The sequence below is a fragment of the Palaemon carinicauda genome, chromosome 5 (assembly GCF_036898095.1).
Source record: "Palaemon carinicauda isolate YSFRI2023 chromosome 5, ASM3689809v2, whole genome shotgun sequence".
Lineage (NCBI taxonomy): Eukaryota > Metazoa > Arthropoda > Malacostraca > Decapoda > Palaemonidae > Palaemon > Palaemon carinicauda.
In genome coordinates this window covers 166,784,275-166,809,102 of record NC_090729.1, presented here as the reverse complement: position 1 = coordinate 166,809,102, position 24,828 = coordinate 166,784,275, and the positions used below count along the sequence as shown (strand labels likewise).

The window sequence follows — 24,828 nt, the reverse complement described above, 5'->3', positions numbered from 1 at the left end:
AATAGACCAGTTTTTCACAAAAGAAAAGAAAGCTGCTACATCAAAGCCTGTTTCTCCTCCAAAGAAGAGACAAAGAAGAGAAGAAACCCCTGAAATAGATCTGCCCACCCTTTCATTGGAGAGAGAAACAACTCCTGAAGGAGAACTACCCCGCCACATCATGGAAGGGGACTCTCCTTCCAAGCAGTAACCTCCCCCTTCCATCCTCTCCACATCCATCCCTGTATGCCATCGAACCGCTGCTCAAAGGTATGTTCACTACAGTACAGAAAATGGTTTAAAATTGTTTTATTTTAGTACAGTAAATGGTTTAAAATTGTTTTATAGGATTTTCTGACCAATTTCATACACATTTAGATAATTATTGTTGTTTAGGTACACGTTTTATTAATATTTTGGGCCTGTTCGAGTGCTTGGGAACGGAATAGAATATATACCATTATTTCTTATGGGGAAAAAAAATTCGGTACTCGAACAAATCGGAGGTCGAACACGGATCTCGAACGGATTATGGTCGAGTACCGAGGTATCACTGTATATATATATATATATATATATATATATATATATATATATATATATATATATATATATACTGTACATATATACAGTAGTCATCCTCTTCAATATTATAATATTGAATTGTTGTGAGCCATTTTCAAGGAACATATATAAATTGCATTTAAAAAAAAATAAAAGTTGTACTGCATTACTTTATTCATATTGTACACTATGTAGTAACTGCTGATAAAATTCTTTACATGTTAGTGCTGCATAGTATAATACCATGATCGTGCTACTCATTTATTATAAAGCATACAGTACTCTGTTATTATCAAATAATTTATGTCACTTATAACCCTTACTGTCTTTTGCAGAATCCCGACGAAGATACAGAATGGAACGATATTCTCCGGAAAAAGGGCATATTGCCCCAAAAAGAACCAGAAATTACCGAGGAAATGATAACAGAAATGATGGAACAGACCATTCAGGAGAAGCAAAGTGCAGGTACGTACTTTTATTTACTATTTATTCCGTAACCGAAATACAAACCACGCTATTTACATTGGGTTTACCTTTCGGTGTAGCTGAAATGATGAGCCAATAGTTTTTAACGAGGGTTAACTAGCCCCGCTCTAGTTAGCAGGGGTAGGGGAAGGGATAGCTTGCTACCCCTCCCCCCCACACACCGGTGATTTGCTCCACTTCACTTTTGGCTCCGGCGATGAACAGACGTGTCTGTCCATCGTCCTCGTTGACAGCCTTAATCTTTTTTTGCTTTTTCTTTCAGTTTGTGTGTGTGTTTTGAAGTTGGCCTCACCCTTATTGTTCACTATGCGCAAGTGCCCTGGAATTGCCGGCCGCCCTTGTGGTACCTTTATGTTGGCGGTGGACACAGATCCTCACACCCTTTGCCTGCAGTGTCGAGGCCGACGGTGTGATAAGAGAATACAGTACGTGTAGTGAGTGCAGGGAGTGGTCTGCCTCCCAGTGGGAGAGGTTTGGCCGCCGGCGTAAGAAGAAGTCCAAGAGAGACCGTTCTCCTTCCGGGGTTGCCTTGAAGGAGGAAGGCTCTCAGGACTCTTCTTTCGCCGCCCAAACCTCCTCCGAAGCTCCCCCTCGTTCGGCTCCTAAGGAGAGTCTGCCGAGTGGGAGCGCAGGCCCTAGTTCTGTTTCCCGACCTTGGATTGGGGGAGAGGGCGTCACCTCCCATAGCGGGGCGGTTCCTCCTCCTCCTCCGGGGGAGGTTGTTGCTAATGAATCTTTGTCTAACGATGATCTTTTTCAAATTTGGGCTTCCCTGGGGCTTAAGGGCCTGCCCTCCAGGGTAGCCCTGATTGACCTTGTCCAGTTGGGGGCCGCTGTTAAGCAGTCGCCGGTGATAGCAGAGGTAGATCCTTTGTCTATCGTCGACGTCGTGGTGACAGAGGCTTCCAACGGGTCGAGTCAATCCTCTGCAGGTACTGTTGTGGATGATGGTGCTGACGGCTCTCCTCTCCCTTCCGTACATCCTTCGAAGGGGGAAGGGAGTCCCGAGGGCTCTTCTGCTGCCAAGCCCTCCTCTAAGGGGAGTACTTTGACTGAGACTCCCCTTCGGAGGACTGATGGTCCTGACGATCTTCCTCGTGGCCGCCTTCGCCGTAAGGCTCACCGTCCGCTGCGTCGCAAGGGCCTCCCGTCTCCTTATAAGGGTACTAAGAGGCGCCTTTTTGAATCTTCACCTCCTTCCTCCGAAGGGGACTCTCCTCGCCGTAAGCAGCCTGCAGCTCCAGCTTCCTTAGATCTCTCTGGGGATCGGTCTCCTACGCCTTCCAGACCTTCTGGGGATCGGTCTCCTACGCCTTCCAGACCTTCTGGGGATCGGTCTCCTACGCCTTCCAGACCTTCTGGGGATCGGTCTCCTACGCCTTCCAGACCTTCTGGGGATCGGTCTCCTACGCCTTCCAGACCTTCAGCTTCTGGTGCATATGTTCAGCAGCCTGACCTCGTCACCCGATGGGCAACGGTTCCTTCGGGGCAAAGGGATTATTCCCTTGCGTGTCAGGGTTCCCCTGCGCGCCCTTCTGCAGTATTAGCGCACAGACGCTCTCCTGCTCATCAGCGCTCTCCTGATGATCGCCCCTCTTCTCGCCAGCGCTCTCCTGAGGACATCCTTCAGCCTGTTGTTCCTGTTGAGCGCCCAGCGCGCCAGCGTTCCCCTGCTCACCCTTCTGCAGTGTTAGCGCACAGGCGCTCTCCTGCTCGTCAGCGCTCTCCTGTTCGTCAGCGCGCTTCTGATGACCATCGCCCCACTGCTCGCCAGCGCTCTCCTGTGGACTCCGAATATCCTGCGGTTCCTGTTGTGCGCCCTGCGCGCCATCAGTCTCCTGTGCGCTCTAATTTGGTCAAGGACTCTTCTCCTCGCCCTCGCGATCCTGTTCGTCAGCTTGTTCCTGCGCATCATCGCTCGCGTTCTCCAGCGCGTACTTCCAAATGCCTGTACGCCCACGCGCCTCCTGTTCCTGTGCCTGTTCGTGAACGTTCGCCTCTGCGCCCTGCGCCGACAGTCCCCTCACAGGATTCCACGCGTCGCCCTCTTGCTCGCCAGCGATTACAGACGCATCTACATTCGCCTGCTCATCAGCGATCTCCTGCGCGTCAACGGTCCCCAGCGTGTCAGCGATCTCCAGACCACCCACGTGACCTATCGCCTGCGCGCAAGCGTTCTCCAACGCGCCGTCGCCCAGAGAATCTGGAGGGACATGGGTCGCCTTCTGTTAGCTCGCCGTCGCGCGGTCGTTCGCCTACGCGGTCTACGCGCTATCGCTCGCCAACGCGCCACCATGCACCAGCGCGCCATCGCTCGCCTACGTGCCAGCGTTCACCAGCGCACCACCGATCGCCTGCTCGCAATCGCTCTCCCACACGCCCTCGCGCCCACTCGCCTGCGCGACCGCTCGCCTACGCGCGACCACCGTTCGCGTCGGATTTCGCAGCCCGTGACAGCAGCCAGACCGCACTCAGGATCGCCTCCACCAAAGCGCAGGACTCTTGTGCAGGATAGGGAAGACACTTCAGAGAGGTCAGTGCAACTTTCTTCCCCTTTTCCTTTTCAGGCAGGTCCAGTGGTGTCCACTCCGAAGGATCGCCCGATCCCCTTCCCTCCAGCGAGGATCTCGGACTCTGTATCCGTGGAGCGGCAGACTTGGTTTGGTCCTCTGATGTGGGCGTTAGTGAAGGCTATGAAGCCGGCACTCGCCGATCAAGGACACAAGCCAACGGCTACCTTGCCCCCGCTGAAGAGGAGAGGAGTGGACTTCGTGATGACTTCCCCCAGGGAGAAGTTGGTTCCTAAGAGGTCTGTCAGGAAGGCCCCATCCCCTTCGCAGGCGTTTTCTCCTTCTCCCGTGGACGAGGCTTTTCTGTCCTCGGGTGAGTCCAGTGAGGTGTTAGTCTCCCCCTCGGCACCAAGGGGGGAGCCTTCTCCTCATGGAGGAGAATCGTCTCGCGCGGAAGGTGCTCTCCGAACTCTTTGTTGGGATCCTGTATCCCTCCCAGGAGGGAACCCAAGGACTCCAAGACAATCCCGAAGTCGTCTTCAAGGATTCGCCAGGAACCCGCTGCTCCCCGGGAGAACGTCCACGCTTCGCCCCAGGAAGAGATTCCGGGGACGGGAGACTTAGCTGCCAGTCCGCAAGGAGGAGACCAGCAGGAGTCTGAGCATGCCTTCTGGCAGGTCCTGAGCCTGATGAGGCAACTCAACGGGTTCATGGACCCCGTGATCGCCCCCCGAGAAGGCAAGGACACGGTCCTGGACCAGGTGTTCGATGTTCAGAAGCCCCCTAAGACCAGTGCGGCTCTGCCCTGGTCTCGGGGGTTGAAGAGTGCCAGAGCCAGGTTCAATGCCCAACTCGCGACTCTTGCTTCCTCCAGTCGTTCCTCTGCCGGGAGCAAACTCATCCCACCTCCTCGTCTCCAGCAGAGGAGGTATTTTGAGATCTTGGGTGAGTCTAGTCTCGCTCTTCCTCTCCATCATTCCGTAGAAGAGCTGGCTAAGGGAGTTCCTCTCGAGAAGCTCTCCGCCCGGCAGGTGACGTTCTCGGCGTCGGAGATCCTGAGCCATGAGAAGGTCGCGAAGTGCGCCATGCAGGCCACTTTGTGGCTGGATATATGGCTAGGGACTCTGGGCATCCTATTGCGCTCCGAGGACTTGTCTAAGGAGACCAATAGGAAGGCCCTGGAGACCTTCTTACTCTCGGGTACCCGCTCCATCGAGTTCCTGGCACACCAGGTCACCACCCTGTGGGCCAACTCGGTATTGAAGCGGCGCGATGCGGTGACCGAGAAGTTCCACCCGAAGGTCCCCGCCGTGGATGTCTGTAGGCTCAGACATGCTTCCCTCCTTGGGGAGAATCTGTTGGAGCCACAGGATATGCAACGAACGGCTGAGAGATGGAGGAAATCTAGCCAGGACTCCCTCCTCCATAGGGCCCTTACAGCTCGGCCCTATAAGCCTCCAGCTCCGCAGCAACAGCAGCAGCAGCAGCCTCGCAAGGCACCGAAGCAGGCACCGTCAGCTAAGAAAGTGGTGTCTAAGTCCCAGCCCTTTCCAGCCAAGGTCGAGAGGGGCGGTAAGTCCTCCAGGGGAGGCAAGGCTCCTAGAGGGATGGGCCGCGGCCACAAACACTAGGAGTGGCAATCCCCCCGCGTGTCCACCTGTGGGGGGATGCCTTCGACGTTGCGTGCACAGGTGGCAGCAACACGGGGCCGATGCTTGGACTGTTTCTGTGATCGGCCAAGGCTATCGCGTCCCGTTCATAACATCTCAACCTCCCCTGACAGCGAATCCAGTGTCGTTGAGCTCCTATGCCATGGGATCGGTAAAGGGGCTAGCCCTTCGGGCAGAAGTCGAGACCATGCTCAAGAAGGATGCTCTCCAGGAGGTCGTCGACGGCTCCCCAGGCTTCTTCAGTCGACTCTTTCTTGTAAAGAAAGCGTCTGGAGGCTGGAGACCTGTCATCGACCTCTCGGCTCTGAACGGGTTTGTCAAACAAACTCGGTTCAGCATGGAGACAGCGGACACGGTCAGACTTGTGGTGAGACCTCTAGACTTCATGTGCACACTGGATCTAAAGGACGCGTACTTCCAGATCCCAATCCATCCGTCTTCCAGGAAGTACTTGAGATTCTGCCTAGACGACAAGACCTACCAGTTCAAGGTGCTGTGTTTCGGTCTCTCCACAGCACCTCAGGTGTTCACCAGAGTGTTCACCTTGATTTCATCTTGGGCGCACAGGAATGGCATCCGTCTCCTTCGTTATCTGGACGACTGGCTGATCCTAGTAGACTCGGAGTCGACCCTTCTCCGGCACCGAGACAGGCTTCTGGGTCTTTGCCAGGATCTGGGGATCGTGGTAAACCTCGAGAAGTCCTCTCTGCAGCCGTCCCAACGACTGGTTAATCTAGGTATGTTGATAGACACCAATCTCCACAAAGCCTTTCCATCAGACGACAGGATAGCAAGGCTGAGGAGGGTGGCGGAACCCTTCCTCAGGCAAGAAGAGCTTCCCCCCCCAATCGTGGTTGCGTCTCTTGGGTCACCTGTCCTCCCTGGCTCGTCTGGTTCCAAACGGCCGCCTCAGGATGAGATCCCTGCAGTGGCGGTTCAAGTCCCGGTGGAATCAAGGATCCGATTCCCCGGACGTACAGGTCCCGATAGGATCTTTGGAACGGACGGACCTGCGGTGGTGGCTGGTCGACGAGAACCTGCGAAAGGGAGTGAATCTTCTCGTCCTCCCCCCGGAATTGACACTGTTTTCGGATGCGTCAAAAGAAGGGTCGGGGGCGCACGTTCTGAACCAGAGGACCTCAGGCCTTTGGTCAGAATCTGAAAAGTGCCTGCACATCAACCTGCTAGAGTTGAAGGCCGTCTTTCTGGCTCTTCAACAGTTCCAACGGACCCTGGCGGGTCACTCCGTGATGGTGATGAGCGACAACACCACGGTAGTGGCTTATATCAACAAGCAGAGAGGCACTTTTTCGCAGTAGCTATCCCATCTTGCAGTAGAGATTCTGAGGTGGACCGAAGTCCACTCGATAACACTATCAGCTCGCTTCATTCCTGGCAAGAGGAATGTGCTCGCCGACAGTCTGAGCAGGGCTTCGCAGATAGTGAGTACCGAGTGGTCTTTGGATCCCCGGATAGCCAACAAAGTCTTGACTTTGTGGGGTTCCCCGACTGTGGACCTGTTCGCGACAGCGTTGAATTTCAAGCTGCCTCTGTACTGCTCCCCAGTCCCGGACCCCAAGGCTCTCTGGCAAGATGCTTTCCAGCAACGGTGGGACAACATCGACGTGTACGCCTTTCCACCGTTCTGTCTGATGAGAAGGGTGCTCAACAGGACCAGACTATCGGTCAACTGTTCGATGACTCTGGTAGCTCCGCTATGGCATCACGCGGAATGGTTCCCGGACCTTCTGCAGCTCCTGATGGAGCTCTTAACTTCCTCCATGACGCGAGCTTCTCAGACAACCCCACTCCAACCTCCCTCACAAGGCCGTGGCCTCGCTTCGGCTTCACGCCTGGAGACTGTCCAGCGTCTCCTCACAGAGAGAGGCTTTTCGCAACAGTTTGCGGAGAAAATGTCTCGGCACTTGCGAAAGTCCTCTGAGGGAGTCTACCAAGCAAAGTGGAGAGTCTTTTGTGGTTGGTGTCGTGGGAGGGGTATCTCTCCACTCGATGCCACTATTCCAGCAATAGCGGAGTTCCTCGTATTTCTGCGGGAGGAAATGCGCCTTTCTGTCTCGGCAGTGAAAGGCTATCGCTCAGCCTTAAGCTTGGCTTTCAGGCTGAAAGGCGTGTACATTTCTTCCTCGCTAGAACTCTCTCTACTCATACGTAGCTATGAGCTTACCTGCCCCCAGTCGGAAGTGAGACCTCCTCCTTGGAACGTGGTTCGGGTCCTCAGGGCTCTTAAGAGACCTCCCTTCGAACCATTACGCCAGGCCTCTGATCGCCACCTGTCTTGGAAGACGGCTTTCCTGCTCGCTTTGGCTTCGGCCAAGCGAGTTAGTGAACTTCATGGTCTCTCGTACGACATCGCCCATTCAAGGGGATGGGGGGAGGTAATGTTCAGGTTCCTTCCTGAGTTTGTTGCCAAGACTCAGAATCCTGGAGTGCCGGATCCACGATTCGACTCTTTCAGGATCGCGAGTCTCCGATCTGTAACAAGCGACCCAGACCAGCTGCTACTATGTCCAGTGAGGTGTCTGAGGTATTACTTGAAGAGAACAGCCGCAGTCCGTCCTCAAGTGCGAGCATTGTTTGTAAGCAGAGGCAGGACGAAGAGGAGGGTCACCAGGAACACCATCTCGGCTTGGATTCGAAGGGTTATCCACCACGCCTTGAATCCAGACCCTCCTCCGTCACGTCGCCCAAGGGCACACGACGTCGGGCGTTGCTACATCCCTGGCCTTCAAGAGAAACTTCTCTGTGACGCAGGTGCTTCAAGCTGGGGTCTGGAAGCGTCAGACGACCTTCACAGCCCACTACCTGCAGGACGTGACCCACAGGAGCCTCGATAAGTTTTCTTTCGGCCCTGTGGTGGCTGCACAACAGCTGGTCTAACCTCAGGCTCCTTTATGGACAAGTAGCAGTAGGTTGCGTTCGTTGTTACCCGGTTTTAGTCTGCGTGAATGAAAGAGTATGTCTGACCCTTACTTCTTTCTTCATTCTCCCCTCTCTTCCCTCTTAATGAGAGAATGCCTTGATGAAGTCATTGAGCTTCAGCACAGCATTCTATTCCCGTGCTGAAACTTGGTGACGGGCAAGAGGGCTCTCGAACTTGGGGAAATTGCTCCCCTAGTTCGAATCTAAATTTCTCTTAATTATCTTTTTCTTCCTCTTTATATTGCTTCAACCTTCTCCTAATATTATAAACTTTCCTTCATGTTGCTGTCCCAACCCTGTGAGTAAAATTTCCCATATGTATGTGTATATATTTACATATATATGTGTTTATTATTATTAATTTTTTTTCTCTTTTTATGGCATGGATGTTTCTACATCTGTTATTGCCACTTGGGCGGATGTTTCTACATCCGGTATTGCTGCCTGCTTTGATGAATGGGAAAGGTGTCACAGTTGGGAGGTGTTTGTGCTCAAAGCTATATGTGAGAGTATTGGATGATCTCAGCCATCCCGAAGATGGTTTGGACCTTTTTGGCGGAACTATTCTCAAGTGTTGGGTCTTTGGAACCCAGGGAGATCCAACGCTTGGGGTAGGACTCTCGGCTTTTGGCCGGAAGCCCGTCATTACAGATATGGGGAGGATGATTCCATAGTTTCTTGGTCTCAGTCCTAACAGGCGGGTTCAGCTTACACCTGTGCCTCTATATCTGTTTTGATGCTATCCTTCGGGTAGGGTATGGAGTGGACCATCTGGGAAGTATACTCTCACTGTGCCGGTAGTGGAGAGTGTAAATTTCCTTCCCAACATGTGATGCCTTAATGTTCTCAAGCAGGTAAATCAAACTTCAAAAAATCACTCTTCTCTCTTCTTTTTTATGATGGATTCTTGTGAAAATTACCCCACCTCCCCTGAATATGCTGAATCGCCCCCGGCACTGTTGACGACCTCTGGCAATTCATTTAAAGAAAACTCCGTTGACGACGTAGGAACTAAAAAGGACTATTCTTTAAACACTCGGGAAAAGGGTAATTTGGGCAACACAGGAAAATTGAATGTCCTGCACATTACCCAAATCCCATTAGAAACTAATTATGATATGCTACATAAAATATTTGAGTGTTATGGATTAATAAAAGAAATTAGAATGAAACTTCAAGATGATAATTGGGAATCTTGGTTATCATTTAATTGTCATGAGGAAGCATTTAATGCAAGCCGTAATATTGTTGATTTTTCAATATTAAACTTACCCGATAATCATGTAGCTGTCAACTCCGTTGCCCAACAGAATTCTATGGAGGGATACGCCAGCTATCACAATACTAGAAGGGGGTGTACTCACCAGCGCCACCTGTGGCCAGGTACTATAGTACTTCTTGTTGACACCTCCTCAATTTTTCCTCTGTCGTGCTTCCGGCAAGACGTTCTGGGATACGCTTATGATCTTGGAGTATTTTCATGGCTTTTGGTGAAGTATTTCTCTCAGATTTCGGCTGTCGCTTTACTGGAAAACTTCTATATTAGCTTAGATAGCTATTATTTAGTCCTGATTAATGGTTAACGATCTTTTGCTTGATTTGGAATCCCCACTTGGCTAACTCTTTTGATTCAAGATGTCTGACATTTCACAAGCCCCAACCCATAGACGATGTAGGTCTTGTAATAGGCGTATTCCGAAGGCCTCGGTAGATCCTCACACCGCTTGTTCTGACTGTAGGGAAAGGCCCTGTCAGTTAGAAGATCGATGTGAGGAATGCGCCGGACTTTCGGAACTTGATTTTGTCCGTCTTCTTAAGTATTCAACCAAGTTAGAGAGAGAGAGAGTTAGGAGGAGTTCTTCTCACTCTTCACTTTTTTCCTCACCTCATGATCCCCTACCTTTTCCTCCCCCTGTAGTGGCTACCCCCGAACCTACTATTTGCCCTCAACCTGATATGTCTGTTGTTTTGCGTGCCATTCAGGCTTTAGGTGACAAAGTAGAGTCAGTGGTTAGTGATCACAAGTCTCTTATGGCCGAAGTCAAGGAACTTAAGGTCAAGAGTGCAGTGGGTGGTATTAGTGCCAGTGCTGTGACGAGTGCTAGTGTCAGTGCAGTGCCAAGTGCTAGTGTCAGTGTCAGTGTGGTGCGTGAGGATACTTCTGTGCGTGCCAGTCGTCCTCCCAGTCCGGGACCTCTTGCAAGCTCCCAAGCCCAGGGGAGAAGCAATGTCGAAGGGCAAAAGGGTTCGGCAGGCCTTGATCGGCGCACAGAAGTATCCTCGGTGGTTGCGGGCGTGTCTTCCAGAGACCGTCACTCCCACCTGCAGACGATTGAGCCCGTCTTTTACTCGTCTGCTGATCAATTGTCAGGGAAGAAACGTTGGACTCAGGTCTCAAGACCACTCAAACGCAGAGTCCAGACCTCAAGAGCTCAACCTAGCTGCAGTCATTGGATCAGCTCTGACTCGCCGCAGTCATCAGTTGAATGCACTCCTCCTAAGAGGAGTAAGGTGCTGCCGCAACAGATCTCTGCTGTTAAGGCTTTACCTCAGCAGACCTTAGTGTCTGCCGACCCCAAGTTGACTCTACTGCAGTCCATGCAGTCACAACTTGCGGTCTTGATGCGTGAGTGTCAGGCTGAGAAGGTTACACCTCCTCCTGCGATCGCTCCGCCTAACCGCAGTACTGCCTGCCAGGCGTACGATGTTGAGGCTCCTCAGGATACCTTACCACGCTCTGAGTTTACTGTTTCCAGTGGTGTGCAGCTCCCTCCGCCTTCCTTAAGGCAACCTCAGCAATGGGAACAGGAAGCTTATACCTTACTCCACCAGTGAGGCAACACTCTCTTGAGGTACAACAACCTCTCCCATCCATGAGTCAGACTCCTCAGCTCTCGCTGCAGCGAGCTCAACCCTCCTCAAGGCAAGCACCTCAACACCTTAGCCTTGCGCCTCAGGAACCTCAACTCGCGGGACAATTACTGCGTTCTGCGCAACCACTACCTCATCGCTCACAGCTCACACCTCAGGAACCTCAACTCGTTCCTCAGGAACCTGCTACTGCGCATCCACCAACCACTCAGCAAGCGCAACTCTTGAGTTCAGACACTCATGCCAGGAGTCAGCCTCCTCCACCCATGCGCCTACCTTCTGCTACTTCTTTTGATCAGCCTTTGCAGCCTGAGCCTCAGGTGTTCCCTCAACAGAATCTTGAGGAGGAAACCACAAGTATTGTTGTTCCAGCTCGTGCTGATTCTGCTGTTCAGCATACCTTACCGATCTCTTCGCTACACTCTGGTGATGAGGTGTCTGATGATGAGGCTGCACACCTGGATCCCTCATCAGACGTGGATGAATCCAAGTCTTCTCCACCTTCTATTGACTTTCGTAAGGTCTTGGCTCTTTTTAGGGAGGTATACCCAGACCACTTTGTCTCTGCTATCCCCCGCTCTCCGCCATCTGAGTTTTCGCTGGGCATGCAGCCAGCTAAGTCTACATATACTAAGCTCGTCTTAGCAAGGTCCTCTAAGAGAGCGTTAAGGATTTTAGGGGAGTGGTTGCAGTCTAAGCAACAACTTGGAAAGACTTCGTTCATGTTTCCTCCGACTAAGCTCACTTCTAAAGCGGGCGTTTGGTATGCCACAGGAGAGGAACCAGGCTTGGGAGTACCTGCCTCTGCCCAGGCTGACTTCTCAAGTCTGGTAGACTCTCCTCGTAGAACAGCAATGAGGCGCTCTAAGGTTTGCTGGACCTTCTCAGACCTTGATCACTTCCTGAAGGGTGTTTTTAGAGCATTTGAGATGTTCAACTTCCTAGACTGGTGCCTGGGGGCCCTCAGCAAGAAGACCTCCCCTGCGGACAAGGATTCTGCCATGCTCTTAATGTCCTGCATGGATAAGGCCATTAGGGATGGATCTGGCGAGCTTGCATCGATGTTTGTGTCAGGGGTTCTTAAGAAAAGGGAGCAGCTTTGTACCTTCCTTTCCTCCAGCATCACACCTTGTCAAAGGTCTCAACTCCTTTTCGCTCCGCTCTCGAGGTTCCTTTTTCCCGAAGAGCTTGTTAAGGACTTGTCTGCTGCCCTGATACAAAAGGACACACATGATCTTGTGGCCTCATCGGCTCATAAGACTAAGGTTGCCACCTCAGTCCCCAGGACTTATCGCACCCCAGTGGCTGATACTCCTGCTACGAGGTTCATTCCGCCCTTTCGTGGTAGAGCCCCCAGCCGAGGAAGCTCCCGTCCAGACTCTTCCAGGAGCAAGTCTAGGAAAAGTTCCAAGGCTTCTAAAGGAAAAAACTGACTCTCCGCATCTCCAGACAGCAGTAGGAGCCAGACTCAAGATCTTCTGGCGAGCCTGGGAGAAGAGAGGTGCAGACGCCCAGTCTGTCAGTTGGCTGAGGGAGGGTTACAGGATACCATTCTGCCGCAAACCCCCTCTGACCACATCTCCCATCAACCTCTCTCCCAACTACAAAGAAGAGGACAAGAGGCTAGCGTTGCACCAGGAGGTGTCGCTCCTTGTACAGAAGAAGGCAGTGGTTATAGTCCGGGACCATCAATCCCCGGGCTTCTACAACCGTCTCTTTCTGGTGGCCAAGAAGACAGGAGGTTGGAGACCGGTGCTGGACGTCAGCGCGCTCAATGCGTATGTCACCAAGCAGACGTTCACGATGGAGACGACGAAGTCGGTCCTAGCAGCGGTCAGGCAGGAGGACTGGATGGTCTCGTTGGACCTGAAAGATGCCTACTTTCACGTTCCTATTCATCCAGACTCCCAACCTTTCCTGAGATTCGTTTTTGGAAAGGTTGTCTACCAATTCCAAGCCCTGTGTTTTGGCCTAAGCACAGCTCCTATGGTGTTCACACATCTGATGAGGAATATAGCAAAATTCCTCCACTTATCGGACATCAGAGCCTCCCTTTACTTAGACGACTGGCTGTTGAGAGCCTCCACGAGTCGTCGCTGTCTGGAGAGTCTCAACTGGACTTTGGACTTAATCAAAGAACTGGGTCTGTTAGTCAACCTAGAAAAGTCTCAGCTCATTCCCTCCCAATCCATTGTGTACCTGGGAATGGAGATTCGGAGTCAGGATTTTCGGGCTTTTCCATCGGCCCCAAGGATAAGCCAAGCCCTAGATTGCATCATGAGCATGCTGAAGAGGAGCAGTTGCTCGGTGAGACAGTGGATGAGTCTCACAGGGACCCTTTCATCGCTGGCCCTGTTCGTCGAGCTAGGGAGACTCCACCTCCGCCCTCTTCAATTCCATCTTGCAGCTCATTGGGACAAGGGTTTGACTCTCGAAGCAGTCTCTATCCCAGTCACCAAAGAGATGAAGACCACTCTCTTGTGGTAGAAGACCAATCTCCTTCTCAGGGAGGGCCTATCGTTGGCTATTCAGACCCCCAATCTTCATCTCTTCTCAGATGCATCGGACTCGGGCTGGGGTGCGACCTTGAACGGACAGGAGTGCTCGGGAATGTTGAACGAGGAACAGGGAACGCTCCACATCAACTGCAAGGAGCTACTAGCAGTTCATTTAGCCCTGTTGAACTTCAAGTCCCTCCTGCTAGGCAAGGTGGTGGAGGTGAACTCCGACAACACCACAGCCTTGGCTTACATCTCCAAGCAAGGAGGGACCCATTCGAGGAGCCTATACGAGATCGCAAGGGACCTCCTCATTTGGTCAAGAAGTCAAAACCTCACTTTAGTCACGAGGTTCATTCAGGGCAACATGAACGTCTCAGCAGATCGCCTAAGCAGAAGGGATCAGGTCATTCCCACGGAATGGACCCTCCACAAGAGTGTGTGCAACAGACTTTGGACCTTGTGGGGTCAGCCTACCATAGATCTGTTTGCCACCTCCATGACCAAGAGACTTCCGCTGTACTGTTCCCCAGTTCCAGACCCAGCAGCAGTTCATGTGGATGCTTTTCTGCTGAACTGGTCCCATCTCGACCTTTACGCATTTCCACCGTTCAAGATTATAAACAAAGTCCTTCAGAAGTTCATCTCGCACGAAGGGACACGGCTGACGCTGGTTGCTCCCCTTTGGCCTGCAAGAGAATGGTTCACAGAGGTACTTCAATGGCTGGTCGACGTCCCCAGGACTCTCCCTCTAAGAGTGGACCTTCTACGTCAACCTCACGTAGACAGGTTGCACCCAAACCTCCACGCTCTTCGGCTGACTGCCTTCAGACTGTCGAAAGATTCGCTAGAGCTAGAGGCTTTTCGAAGGAGGCAGCCAGCGCGATTGCCAGAGCAAGAAGGGTTTCCACTCGTAGAGTCTACCAATCTAAGTGGGAAGTCTTCCGGAGCTGGTGTAGAGCCAATGCAGTATCCTCTACCAATACCTCTGTGACCCAAATAGCTGACTTCCTATTACATCTTAGGAATGAGAGATCCCTTTCAGCCCCTACGATTAAAGGGTACAGGAGTATGTTGGCTTCAGTTCTCCGCCACAGAGGTTTGGACCTTTCTTCCAACAAGGACCTTCAAGACATCCTTAAGTCTTTTGAGACTTCTAAAGAGCGTCGTCTACCCACTCCAGGCTGGAACCTAGACGTAGTCTTAAGGTTCCTTATGTCACCTAGGTTCGAACCTCTCCAGTCAGCTTCCTTCAAGGACCTTACCCTCAAGACTCTTTTTCTCGTCTGCCTTGCAACACCTAAAAGAGTCAGTGAGGTTCATGCCTTCAGCAAGAACATTGGTTTCACGACCGAATCTGCAACATGTTCTTTACAGCTCGGATTCTTAGCTAAGAATGAACTTCCTTCGCATCCTTGGCCTAGATCGTTTGAAATACCTAGCCTCTCCAACATGGTAGGTAACGAGCTAGAGAGAGTTCTTTGCCCTGTCAGAGCTCTCAAGTATTATCTTAATAGGTCTAAACCTATTCGAGGACAGTCAGAAGCCTTATGGTGTGCCATCAAGAAACCTTCGAGGCCCATGTCCAAGAACGGGGTTTCGTATTATATAAGGCTTCTGATTAGAGAAGCCCATTCTCACTTAAAGGAGGAAGACCTTGCTTTGCTGAAGGTAAGGACCCACGAAGTAAGAGCCGTAGCTACTTCGATGGCCTTTAATAAAAACCGTTCTCTGCAGAGCATAATGGATGCAACCTATTGGAGGAGCAAGTCAGTGTTTGCATCATTTTATCTTAAAGATGTCCAGTCTCTTTACGAGAACTGCTACACCCTGGGACCATTCGTAGCAGCGAGTGCAGTAGTAGGTGAGGGCTCAGCCACTACATTCCCTTAATCCCATAACCTTTTTTAACCTTTCTCTTGAATGCTTTTATTGTTGTTTTTATGGTTGTTACGGTAGGCTAAGAAGCCTTCCGCATCCTTTTGATTTGGCGGGTGGTCAATTCATTCTTGAGAAGCGCCTGGGTTAGAGGTTGTGTAGAGGTCCTTTAGTAGGGGTTGCAGCCCTATATACTTTAGCACCTTTGAGTTGATTCAGCCTCCAAGAGGAACGCTGCGCTCAGTAAGGAAGACGAACTTAAATAAGAGGCAGAGTAACGGTTCAAGTCGACTTCCTTACCAGGTACTTATTATTTCATTGTTATTTGAGATAACTGTTATATGAAATATGGGATACTTAGCTATCCTTTAATCTTGTACACTGGTTTTCACCCACCCCCCTGGGTGTGAATCAGCTACATGATTATCGGGTAAGTTTAATATTGAAAAATGTTATTTTTATTAGTAAAATAAATTTTTGAATATACTTACCCGATAATCATGATTTAATTGACCCTCCCTTCCTCCCCATAGAGAACCAGTGGACCGAGGAAAAATTGAGGAGGTGTCAACAAGAAGTACTATAGTACCTGGCCACAGGTGGCGCTGGTGAGTACACCCCCTTCTAGTATTGTGATAGCTGGCGTATCCCTCCATAGAATTCTGTCGGGCAACGGAGTTGACAGCTACATGATTATCGGGTAAGTATATTCAAAAATTTATTTTACTAATAAAAATAACATATTAAAGTAGGTAATATGAGTGTTAAGGGTGCTCTGTGTGATGGGGCACCTAAAGATCTGGATGTCTACAGACCAGCAGACTGGGCTGATAAAGATATAGAGGCAGATATGCCATCCCAAAGAAAGCCAAAACCACCAATGTGGCTTCTTGCTCAATCTGTAGGAGGTACGGAAAATTATTTCAAGGTCTGCAAATTTCTTCAGAGGAAGGTAGGTACGATCGCACCTGGAGATATATCTCGATTCGGTAAGAAAAGTTACTTGATAAAGGCCAAGTCATACACACAGTCTGTTATACTGTCCAATTTGAAGACAGTAAATGATGATATAAAATTGGACATCAAACCCCATCTAAACTTTAGCTCTGGAAGGGGAGTGGTTTTTAATAGGGATCTGTATGAATTTACTGAAGAGGAGATATTGACTCTGTGTCCTCTATCTGTGTGGAAAGTACATAAAGTACCTGGAACATCAATGATTGTTCTTACTTTCCAGGATGCCGATGTACCTTCCCACATAGACATAGAAAACGAAAGGATCAGAGTTCAACCTTTCAAGCAAAAGCCACTGCAATGTTATAATTGCTTTAAATTTGGACATCCTTCCAAAGTTTGCAATAGTGAAAGAATTTGTAATACTTGCTCCAATATTTACCATGGGGAATGTACATTTGAGGCAAGGTGCTTAAACTGCAACTCTAATCATAAATCTAATGATAGGAGCTGCCAGTTTTATAAGTTAGAAGAGGCTGCCCTCAATAAATCAATTATTGAACATGTAAGCGTGGGGCATGCCAAGAGATTATCAAATAAATCTAATACTTATGCAAAGACATTAAAAACAGGAGAGAGTTCCTCGGGAATCATCTCACCCACCTACTACTGTAGGTAGTTCTCGAAAAAGGAATTCACCATCTATTGATAAAGTGCAGCATAAGACAAGAACATCTCCTCCTAAAGATTTATCATTGAGTATCAACCAAAAGACATTGCCCACCACTATCAAACCTTTGTTCCCCATTACAAAGGATAGTACTAACCTCTCCCAGGCCATATCCTTGCCTGATTTAATGGAGATTCCACCTGACACCAAGTTATCAGGTGTACCTGTAGTGGGGAAGGTACAAAAACCTGGTAACTCACAACCTACTAATCGTAAAAGAGAGAGACCTCCATCTCTCTCACCCCCTTTCATAAGAAATACTAGAATTATGACATCAAATAAATATGATGTTTTGTCTGTTGATGTTGCCGATCAACCAGAAGATAATTTGAATAAATCAGAAATTCAAGTTGAGGTCCACCATCCCCCTCAACAAATAGATAAAAAAGATACAAAGAAAAACACCAACGTAAAACCCAACATAACAAGACCACCTCTGAAGAAACCTACAGGTAATAATGTTAGATTAAAAACTGCTAATGGGAAGACCTCATCCAAGATGTCTTCCCGAAATAATCCATAGTTTTCTCCTCAATTTTGCAATGGAATTGTCAGGGTTTAAGGGCGAAATTTGAAGAACTTAAGCTCCTAATTCATGAACATTCCCCCATAATTGTATGTCTACAGGAAAGTATGCTTGATGCTAACACTCCTAGTCCTCGAGAGTATGTTAGCTATAGAACACCATATAATCATCAAGCAGGGAGCCATGGTGGAATTCTCATGTACGTTCGTAGAGATGTTCCCCAAATACCTATGTCTATATGTACAACACTGCAGGCAGTGGCTGTACAAATTGATATAGGAAGAAAATATACCATATGCTCTCTCTACTTGCCTCCAAATGATAATATTTTATATGATGATTTAGCAGAGGTCATTCATCAACTCCCTCAACCATTTCTCTTACTGGGAGATATGAATGGTAGACATCCTTTATGGGGTGATATTTTAGCAAACACAAGGGGCAATATTATCTCATCAATTGTGGAGAATGAGGATGTGGGACTCCTTAATACAGGAGAGCCCACACACTTCCATGATTCAGACAGGTACCTTGTCATGCATTGACCTTTCAGTTGCAAGCTCTAACTGCCTTCTTGATTTTGATTGGAGGACATTAGATGATTGGCATACTAGTGATCATGCACCAATCATTATAAACACCAACAAGGGTCCGCCTTTGCAAAGATCGCCACGTTGGAATCTAGACAAGGCAGACTGGGTTAAATTTTCTGAGCTAAGTGAAATCGAAGGGAGAGCAGAACAGTTTGAAAGTATTGATGATGCCATAGACCTACTGAATGGAACTCTTCATACAGCAGGAGTCAATTCAATTCCCAAAACAACAGGGTTATTCAAACGACGACCAGTCCCGTGGTGGTCTTCAGAACTAACTGCACTCCACAGAGCCACAAGAAGATCTCTTAACACGATTGCGTAGACGCAGAACTGATGAGAATTTAATCATGTACAAGAAATGTAGAGCACAGTTCCGTCGTGCCATGAAAGAAGCAAGGCGCCAGTCATGGATGTCTTTTGTTTCCTCCATTAACAGTAGAACACCACCATCTTCTGTGTGGAGGAAAGTAAAAAAGATAGCTGGCAAATTCACCCTGGCAAATTCACCCCCAACCCACCACCAGTGTTGAAGGTGAATGACCAGTATTTAACTGAAGCAAATGAAGTTAGCAATGCCCTGGCTAATCATTTTTCAAATGTATCCAGCAAGTGTGAAGGAGCCCCTGGTCACCAGTATAGGAGCACTAAAGAAAAGAAAATTTTAAATTTTGCAACAAAAAGGGAAGAGTTGTATAATTCTCCTTTCACTGAAAGAGAATTTGATTCCGCACTTGCTCATTGCAATGATACAGCCCCTGGACCCGATGGAATTCCATATGCAATGATTAAACATGTACATTTTCAATATTAAACTTACCCGATAATCATGTAGCTGTCAACTCCGTTGCCCGACAGAATTCTACGGAAGGGATACGCCAGCGATCGCTATACAAGAGGGGGGTGTACTCACAAGCGCCACCTGTGGCCAGGTACTGCAGTACTTCTTGTTGACACCACTTCAATTTTTCCTCTGTCGTGCTTCCGGCAAGACGTTCATGGATACGCTTATAATTTTGGAGTCTTGTTCACGGTTTTTGGTGAAGTATTGCTCTAAGATTTCAGCTTTCGCTATTCAGGAAGTTTTATTATTAGCTAAGCTAACTTTTGGAATTAATTTGATTAATTATGGTGACGAAGAGAGTATGAACTCTCTTTCACCTTTAAATGGCCGACCCTTCCCTTAGACGGAAGTGTTGGTGTCTAAGAGAGTATAGACTCTCTTTCTTAATTTTGCTTAACAAAAGTTATAGATTTATTTTATATCTCTCCGCCTTTTATAGGCCTCTTCGATTAACTTCCTTTTATTATAAACTTATTAAAATTAATTTTTATATTTGTTTATATTCGACCTTTCCTAATAGTAGGCGGTCTTTTCTTGGTACCGAAGTTAATTAATATTGAGCCCGTCATTTCGGTTTTACCTGTTAACATATTATGCTATTTTAATGTTTTTGAAAGAATTTCTTTGATAGTCTCGTACTGTTTTCAAAGTTGAACTAACGTTTTGTTTTGTCTCTGCAGTTGTTGACGTTCAGAACGTTCAACTTGCGCTCTATCGTTACGATAGAGAGAGAATTTTCACGGTGTCACGTTGCAGTAAGAGTAACCGTGTCTAGCGTTTTGTTCATTCTTTCTTAACTTAATGGTTTTAATTCTAATAAAGGAACTTTTCATTTTGGGAAATATTTCAGTTTTTTCCTTTAACAATAATATGTTTTAACGATATATATGATTGGGCTCTTCTCTCAGGTTCTAAGTCAAGAGAGAGAGAGAGAGAGAGAGAGATAGAGACGGAGGGAGAAAGAGGAGGATAAACGTTTCGTTCAAGCGAGTAACGTTATCGTTTTTGCTCTTCTCCCTAGTCTCTTTAGGGGAAGAAGGTAAACGTTTCTAGATTTTTTTCTTGTTCTCAAGCTTTATGCGGTGAGAGATTTTAAACGTAGTTTATTTGATCTAGTGTTTAGTCTCTTTCCAGCCACTGAATTATTTATCTTTCATTAGATTTTTCTGTTACATTGTAATTCTGTTTTCGCAATTACTAACTTTTGAGAAAGGATAGAATTGCGTGTTTCAGGTACAAACCACTTAAAGTTTCGAGTTCAGTGAAATAAGTGCAAACAGAAAATCAAAAGTGATAAGTGATTAGCGCAAAGTGTGTCAGTGTTGTGCGTGAGGGTACTTCTGTGCGTGCCAGTCGTCCTCCCAGTCCGGGACCTCTTGCAAGCTCCCAAGCCCAGGGGAGAAGCAATGTCGAAGGGCAAAAGGGTTCGGCAGGCCTTGATCGGCGCACAGAAGTATCCTCGGTGGTTGCGGGCGTGTCTTACAGAGACCGTCACTCCCACCCGCAGACGATTGAGCCCTTATTTTGCTCGTCTGCAGAAGAAATTTCGGGGAGAAAACGCTGGTCTCAGGTCTCAAGACCTCTTAAACGTAAAGTCCAGACCTATGCCAGACGTACGAAGTTAGAGTTCAACAACCCGGATGCAGTCATTGGGTTAGCTCTGACTCTCCTCAGTCATCAGGTGACTGCACACCTCCTAAGAGAGGTAAGGCGATGCCTCAACAGACCTCATCTTCTATTAAGGCTTTGCCTCAACAGACCTTATCGTCTGTTGATCCCAAGACGACTTTGCTGCAGTCCATGCAGTCGCAGCTTGCGGTCTTATGCGTGAGTTTCAGGCTGAGAAGGTTACACCTCCTCCTGCGAACGCTCCGCCTCTCCGCAGTCCAGTCTGCCAGGCGTACGAAGTTGAGGTTCCTCAGGCTACCTTACCGCGTTCTGAGTTGCCAGTTACCAGCGGTGTGCAGCAACCTCCGCCTCCTCCTGCAAGAGCTCCGCCTCACCGCAGTCCAGTCTGCCAGGCGTACGAAGTTGAGGTTCCTCAGGCTACCTTACCGCGTTCTGAGTTGCCAGTTACCAGCGTTGTGCAGCAACCTTAACCTTCCTTAAGGCAACCTCAGCAATGGGAGCAGGAGTCTTATGCCTTACTTCCTCCGCTTCCGCTTGCGGTTCCACCAGCGAGGCAACAATCTCTTGAGGTACGACAACCTCTTCCATCAATGAGGCAGCCACCTCAGCACTCGCTGCAGCGACCTAAACCCTCCTCAAGGCAAGAGTCTCAACTCCTTAGGCTAGCACCTCAGGAACCTCAACTCGCGAGACAAGAACTGCGTTCTGCGCAGCCGCTACCTCAACTCTCGCAGCTCACACCTCAGGAACCTTAACTCGTTCCTCAGGAACCTGCTACTGCGCATCCGCAACCCTTACAGCAAGCGCAACTCTTGAGGCAGCAACCTCATGCTATGAGTCAGCCACCTCAACGCATGCATCTGCCATTTTTTCCTCAACTTGAGCTTCTTCCCATTCAACTTGGGAATAACAAATGACAATAATAACACCTCATTACTTTCATAACTTGCATTTGTAATCATATACATGTATGCCTACACAAACATTATGATAATGGAGGTTATTTGTATTACTTATATAAAAATATATATGTATTCCTTGCAATATATTTTTAACAAATCGCAAAATATGGCAAAAATATCTTCTAAACAAATGAATCATGAGTTATGAATGTAAGGTAATATTATGTTGATATTAAACCCCATGCAAGCATGCATGAAGTAATGCAGTGTTACCAACAGGGCGAGTTTCCCTTTCCTGAGGTGAAGTAGATTATAGTACATTTAGTGTAGCTTAATTCTACGATTATCATGCCGGCTATCAAATTCATCAACAAAAGTCTAAATCAATTCCCTCGGCACGTGCACTTTCAATGGACGGTAATGCGATATTACTCACTCTAGCACTGGTCATGGAATTTCTGAGAAATGTTACACGCCATGCAACACGCTCTGCTTACCTTACAGCATGCTCTACATACAGCATGCTCTGCATACAGCATGCTCTGCATACAACATGCTCTGCATACCTTACCGCATGCTTCTCAGTCACACATCTTTGGTTGTTGCCAACTCACTAGACTGTCAAGCAGTTTCATAACGTTGCCTTCTAGTCTGCTGCTTTTGCACCAGTGAAACCCTCACTGAGAGAACTTAGCTTTTCTCGGATATGGTCCCTGTAGATGAGAAAGTGCTTTTCTCCCTCCTTCTGATATTCCCTTGAGGACTCTGTCATTTGGAGAGGAGCCTTTAGCTGCGTAGCCTCCTATGGACTTTTATTTAAGCATAACATGCTCCCAGGGAAGGTAATGGTTCCACTTCAGTCGCTAACCCCGTCTGTTACCACACCTGCTCCCATAGACCTTGAGCTGTGTTGCAAGACATGCAGTCCAAGCTTAGTCCTTGTTAGAGGATTTTTTTTTTTTTGTTTACGGAGTCAGTGTGTCACTGGGAAGACGTTCAACAACCAGCAGAAGTGACTTGTTGTGACGCAGTGCGGCAACCTCAGCAACCCGATAAGGAGTTGTCTGTACGACCCAGACAGTCTAGACAGCTTCGGGTTGTCACTGTACTTCCTCGCTTCCCCATGGTTGACAGTTCACAGACTGTGCAGCAGTACCATGATCTTGTGTCCGGCTCCGTCAGACGACTGGCTTTTAAGAGCTCCCACAAGTCGTCGCTGTCTGGAGATTCTCAGATGGACTATGGATCTGACCAAGGAACTGGGCCTCCTGGTCAATTTTGAGGAGTCTCAGCTCGTCCCATCCCAGACCATTGTCTCCCTGGGTATGGATCTTCAGAGTCGAGCTTTTCGGGCTTTTCCGTCGGCCCCAAGGATCTTCCAAGCCCTAGAATGCATCCAGAGCATGCTGAGAAGGAACCGATGCTCAGTCAGGTAGTGGATGAGTCTAACAGGGACACTTTCATCGCTGGCCCTGTTCATCGTGTTAGGGAGACTCCACCTCCCCCCCTTCAGTATCATCTAGCTGCTCACTGGATAAAGGACATGACGCTAGAGACGGTCTCAGTTCCTGTTTCCGAAGAGAGGAGGTCTTCTCTCGCGTGGTGTAAGAACAGCTTTCTTCTCAAGGAAGTCTATCTTTGGCTGTTCAGAAACCCGACCGCCTTCTCCTCTCGGACGCATCAGACACGGGCTGGGGTGCGACTTTGGACGGACAGGAATGCTCGGGAACATGGAATCAGGAACAAAGGACACTTCACATCAATTGCAAGGAGTTGTTGGCGGTTCTTCTGGCCTTGATAAACTTCAAGACCCTCCAGCTTAACAAAGTGGTGGAGGTGGACTCTGACAACACCACAGCCCTGGCTTACATCTTCAAGCAGGGAGGGACTCTTTCGTGAAGTTGTTCTAGATCGCAAGGGACCTCTTCATCTGGTCTAAAGATCGAAAGCTCACGCTGGTAACGAGGTTCATTCAGGGCGGTATGAATGTCATGGCAGATCACCTCAGCCAGAAGGGTCAGGTCATCCCCACAGAGTGGACCCTTCACAAGAATGTTTGCAGCAGACTTTGGGCCCTGTGGGGTCAGCCAACCATAGATCTGTTCGCTACCTCGATAACCTAGAGACTCCTGTTGTATTGTTCTCCGATTCCAGACCCAGCAGCAGTTCACGTGGATGCTTTTCTGCTGGATTGGTTCCATCTCGACCTGTATGCATTCCCGCCGTTCAAGATTGTCAACAGGGTACTTCAGAAGTTCTCCTCTCGCAAAGGGACACGGCTGACGTTGGTTGGCTCCGCTCTGGCCCGCGAGAGAATGGTTCTTAGAGGTACTGCAATGGCTGGTCGACATTCCCAGGACTCTTCCTCTAGGAGTGAACCTTCTACGTCTACCTCACGTAAAGAAGGTACACCCAAACCTCCACGCTCTTCGTCTGACTGCCTTCAGACTTTCGAAAGACTCTCAAGAGCTAGGGGCTTTTCGAAGGAGGCAGCCAGAGCGATTGCCAAAGCAAGGAGAACATCCACTCTCAGAATCTATCAGTCTCAAGGGGAAGTCTTCCGTAGCTGGTACAAGACCAATGCAGTTTCCTCAACCAGTACCACTGTAACCCAGATTGCTGACTTCCTATTATATCTAAGGAAAGTAAGATCCCTTTCAGCTCCTACGATCAAGGGTTACAGAAGTATGTTGGCAGCGGTTTTCCGCCACAGAGGCTTGGATCTTTCCACCAACAAAGATCTACAGGACCTCCCTAGGTCTTTTGAGACCTCAAAGGAACGTCGGTTGTCCACTCCAGGCTGGAATCTAGACGTGGTCCTAAGGTTCCTTATGTCATCAAGATTTGAACCTCTCCAATCAGCCTCTTTTTAGGACCTCACATTAAAAACTCTTTTCCTCGTGTGCTTGACAACAGCTAAAAGAGTAAGTGAGATCCACACCTTCAGCAGGATCATTGTTTTCACATCTGAAACGGCTACATGTTCCTTGCAGCTCGGTTTTTGCTAAACGAGCTTCCTTCACGTCCTTGGCCTAAGTCGTTCGAGATCCCAAGCCTGTCCAACTTGGTGGGGAATGAACTGGAGAGAGTACTTTGCCCAGTTAGAGCTCTTAGGTACTATCTAAAAAGGTCTTAACCTTTACGAGGACAATCAGAAGCCTTATGGTGTGCTATCAAGAAACCTTCTTTTCCAAGTTCTAAGAACTCAGTTTCTTACTATTCAGGCTTCTGATTAGAGAAGCACATTCTCA

At 48.7% G+C, this 24,828-nt stretch overlaps 2 protein-coding genes across 2 annotated transcripts in view; both read left to right on the top strand.

Annotated features, from left to right (window-relative positions):
- Positions 1-24,828, top strand: part of LOC137641584 (nucleolar protein 4-like) — a 342,312-nt gene that overhangs the window by 107,090 nt on the left and 210,394 nt on the right. The window lies entirely within an intron of this gene.
- LOC137641583 (phosducin-like protein 3) overlaps positions 1-24,828 on the top strand; it is a 110,381-nt gene that overhangs the window by 22,664 nt on the left and 62,889 nt on the right. The window contains exon 2 of the mRNA XM_068374292.1: positions 879-1,011. Within this exon, the coding sequence (XP_068230393.1) occupies positions 879-1,011 (133 nt within the window). The remainder of the gene's footprint in view (positions 1-878; positions 1,012-24,828) is intronic.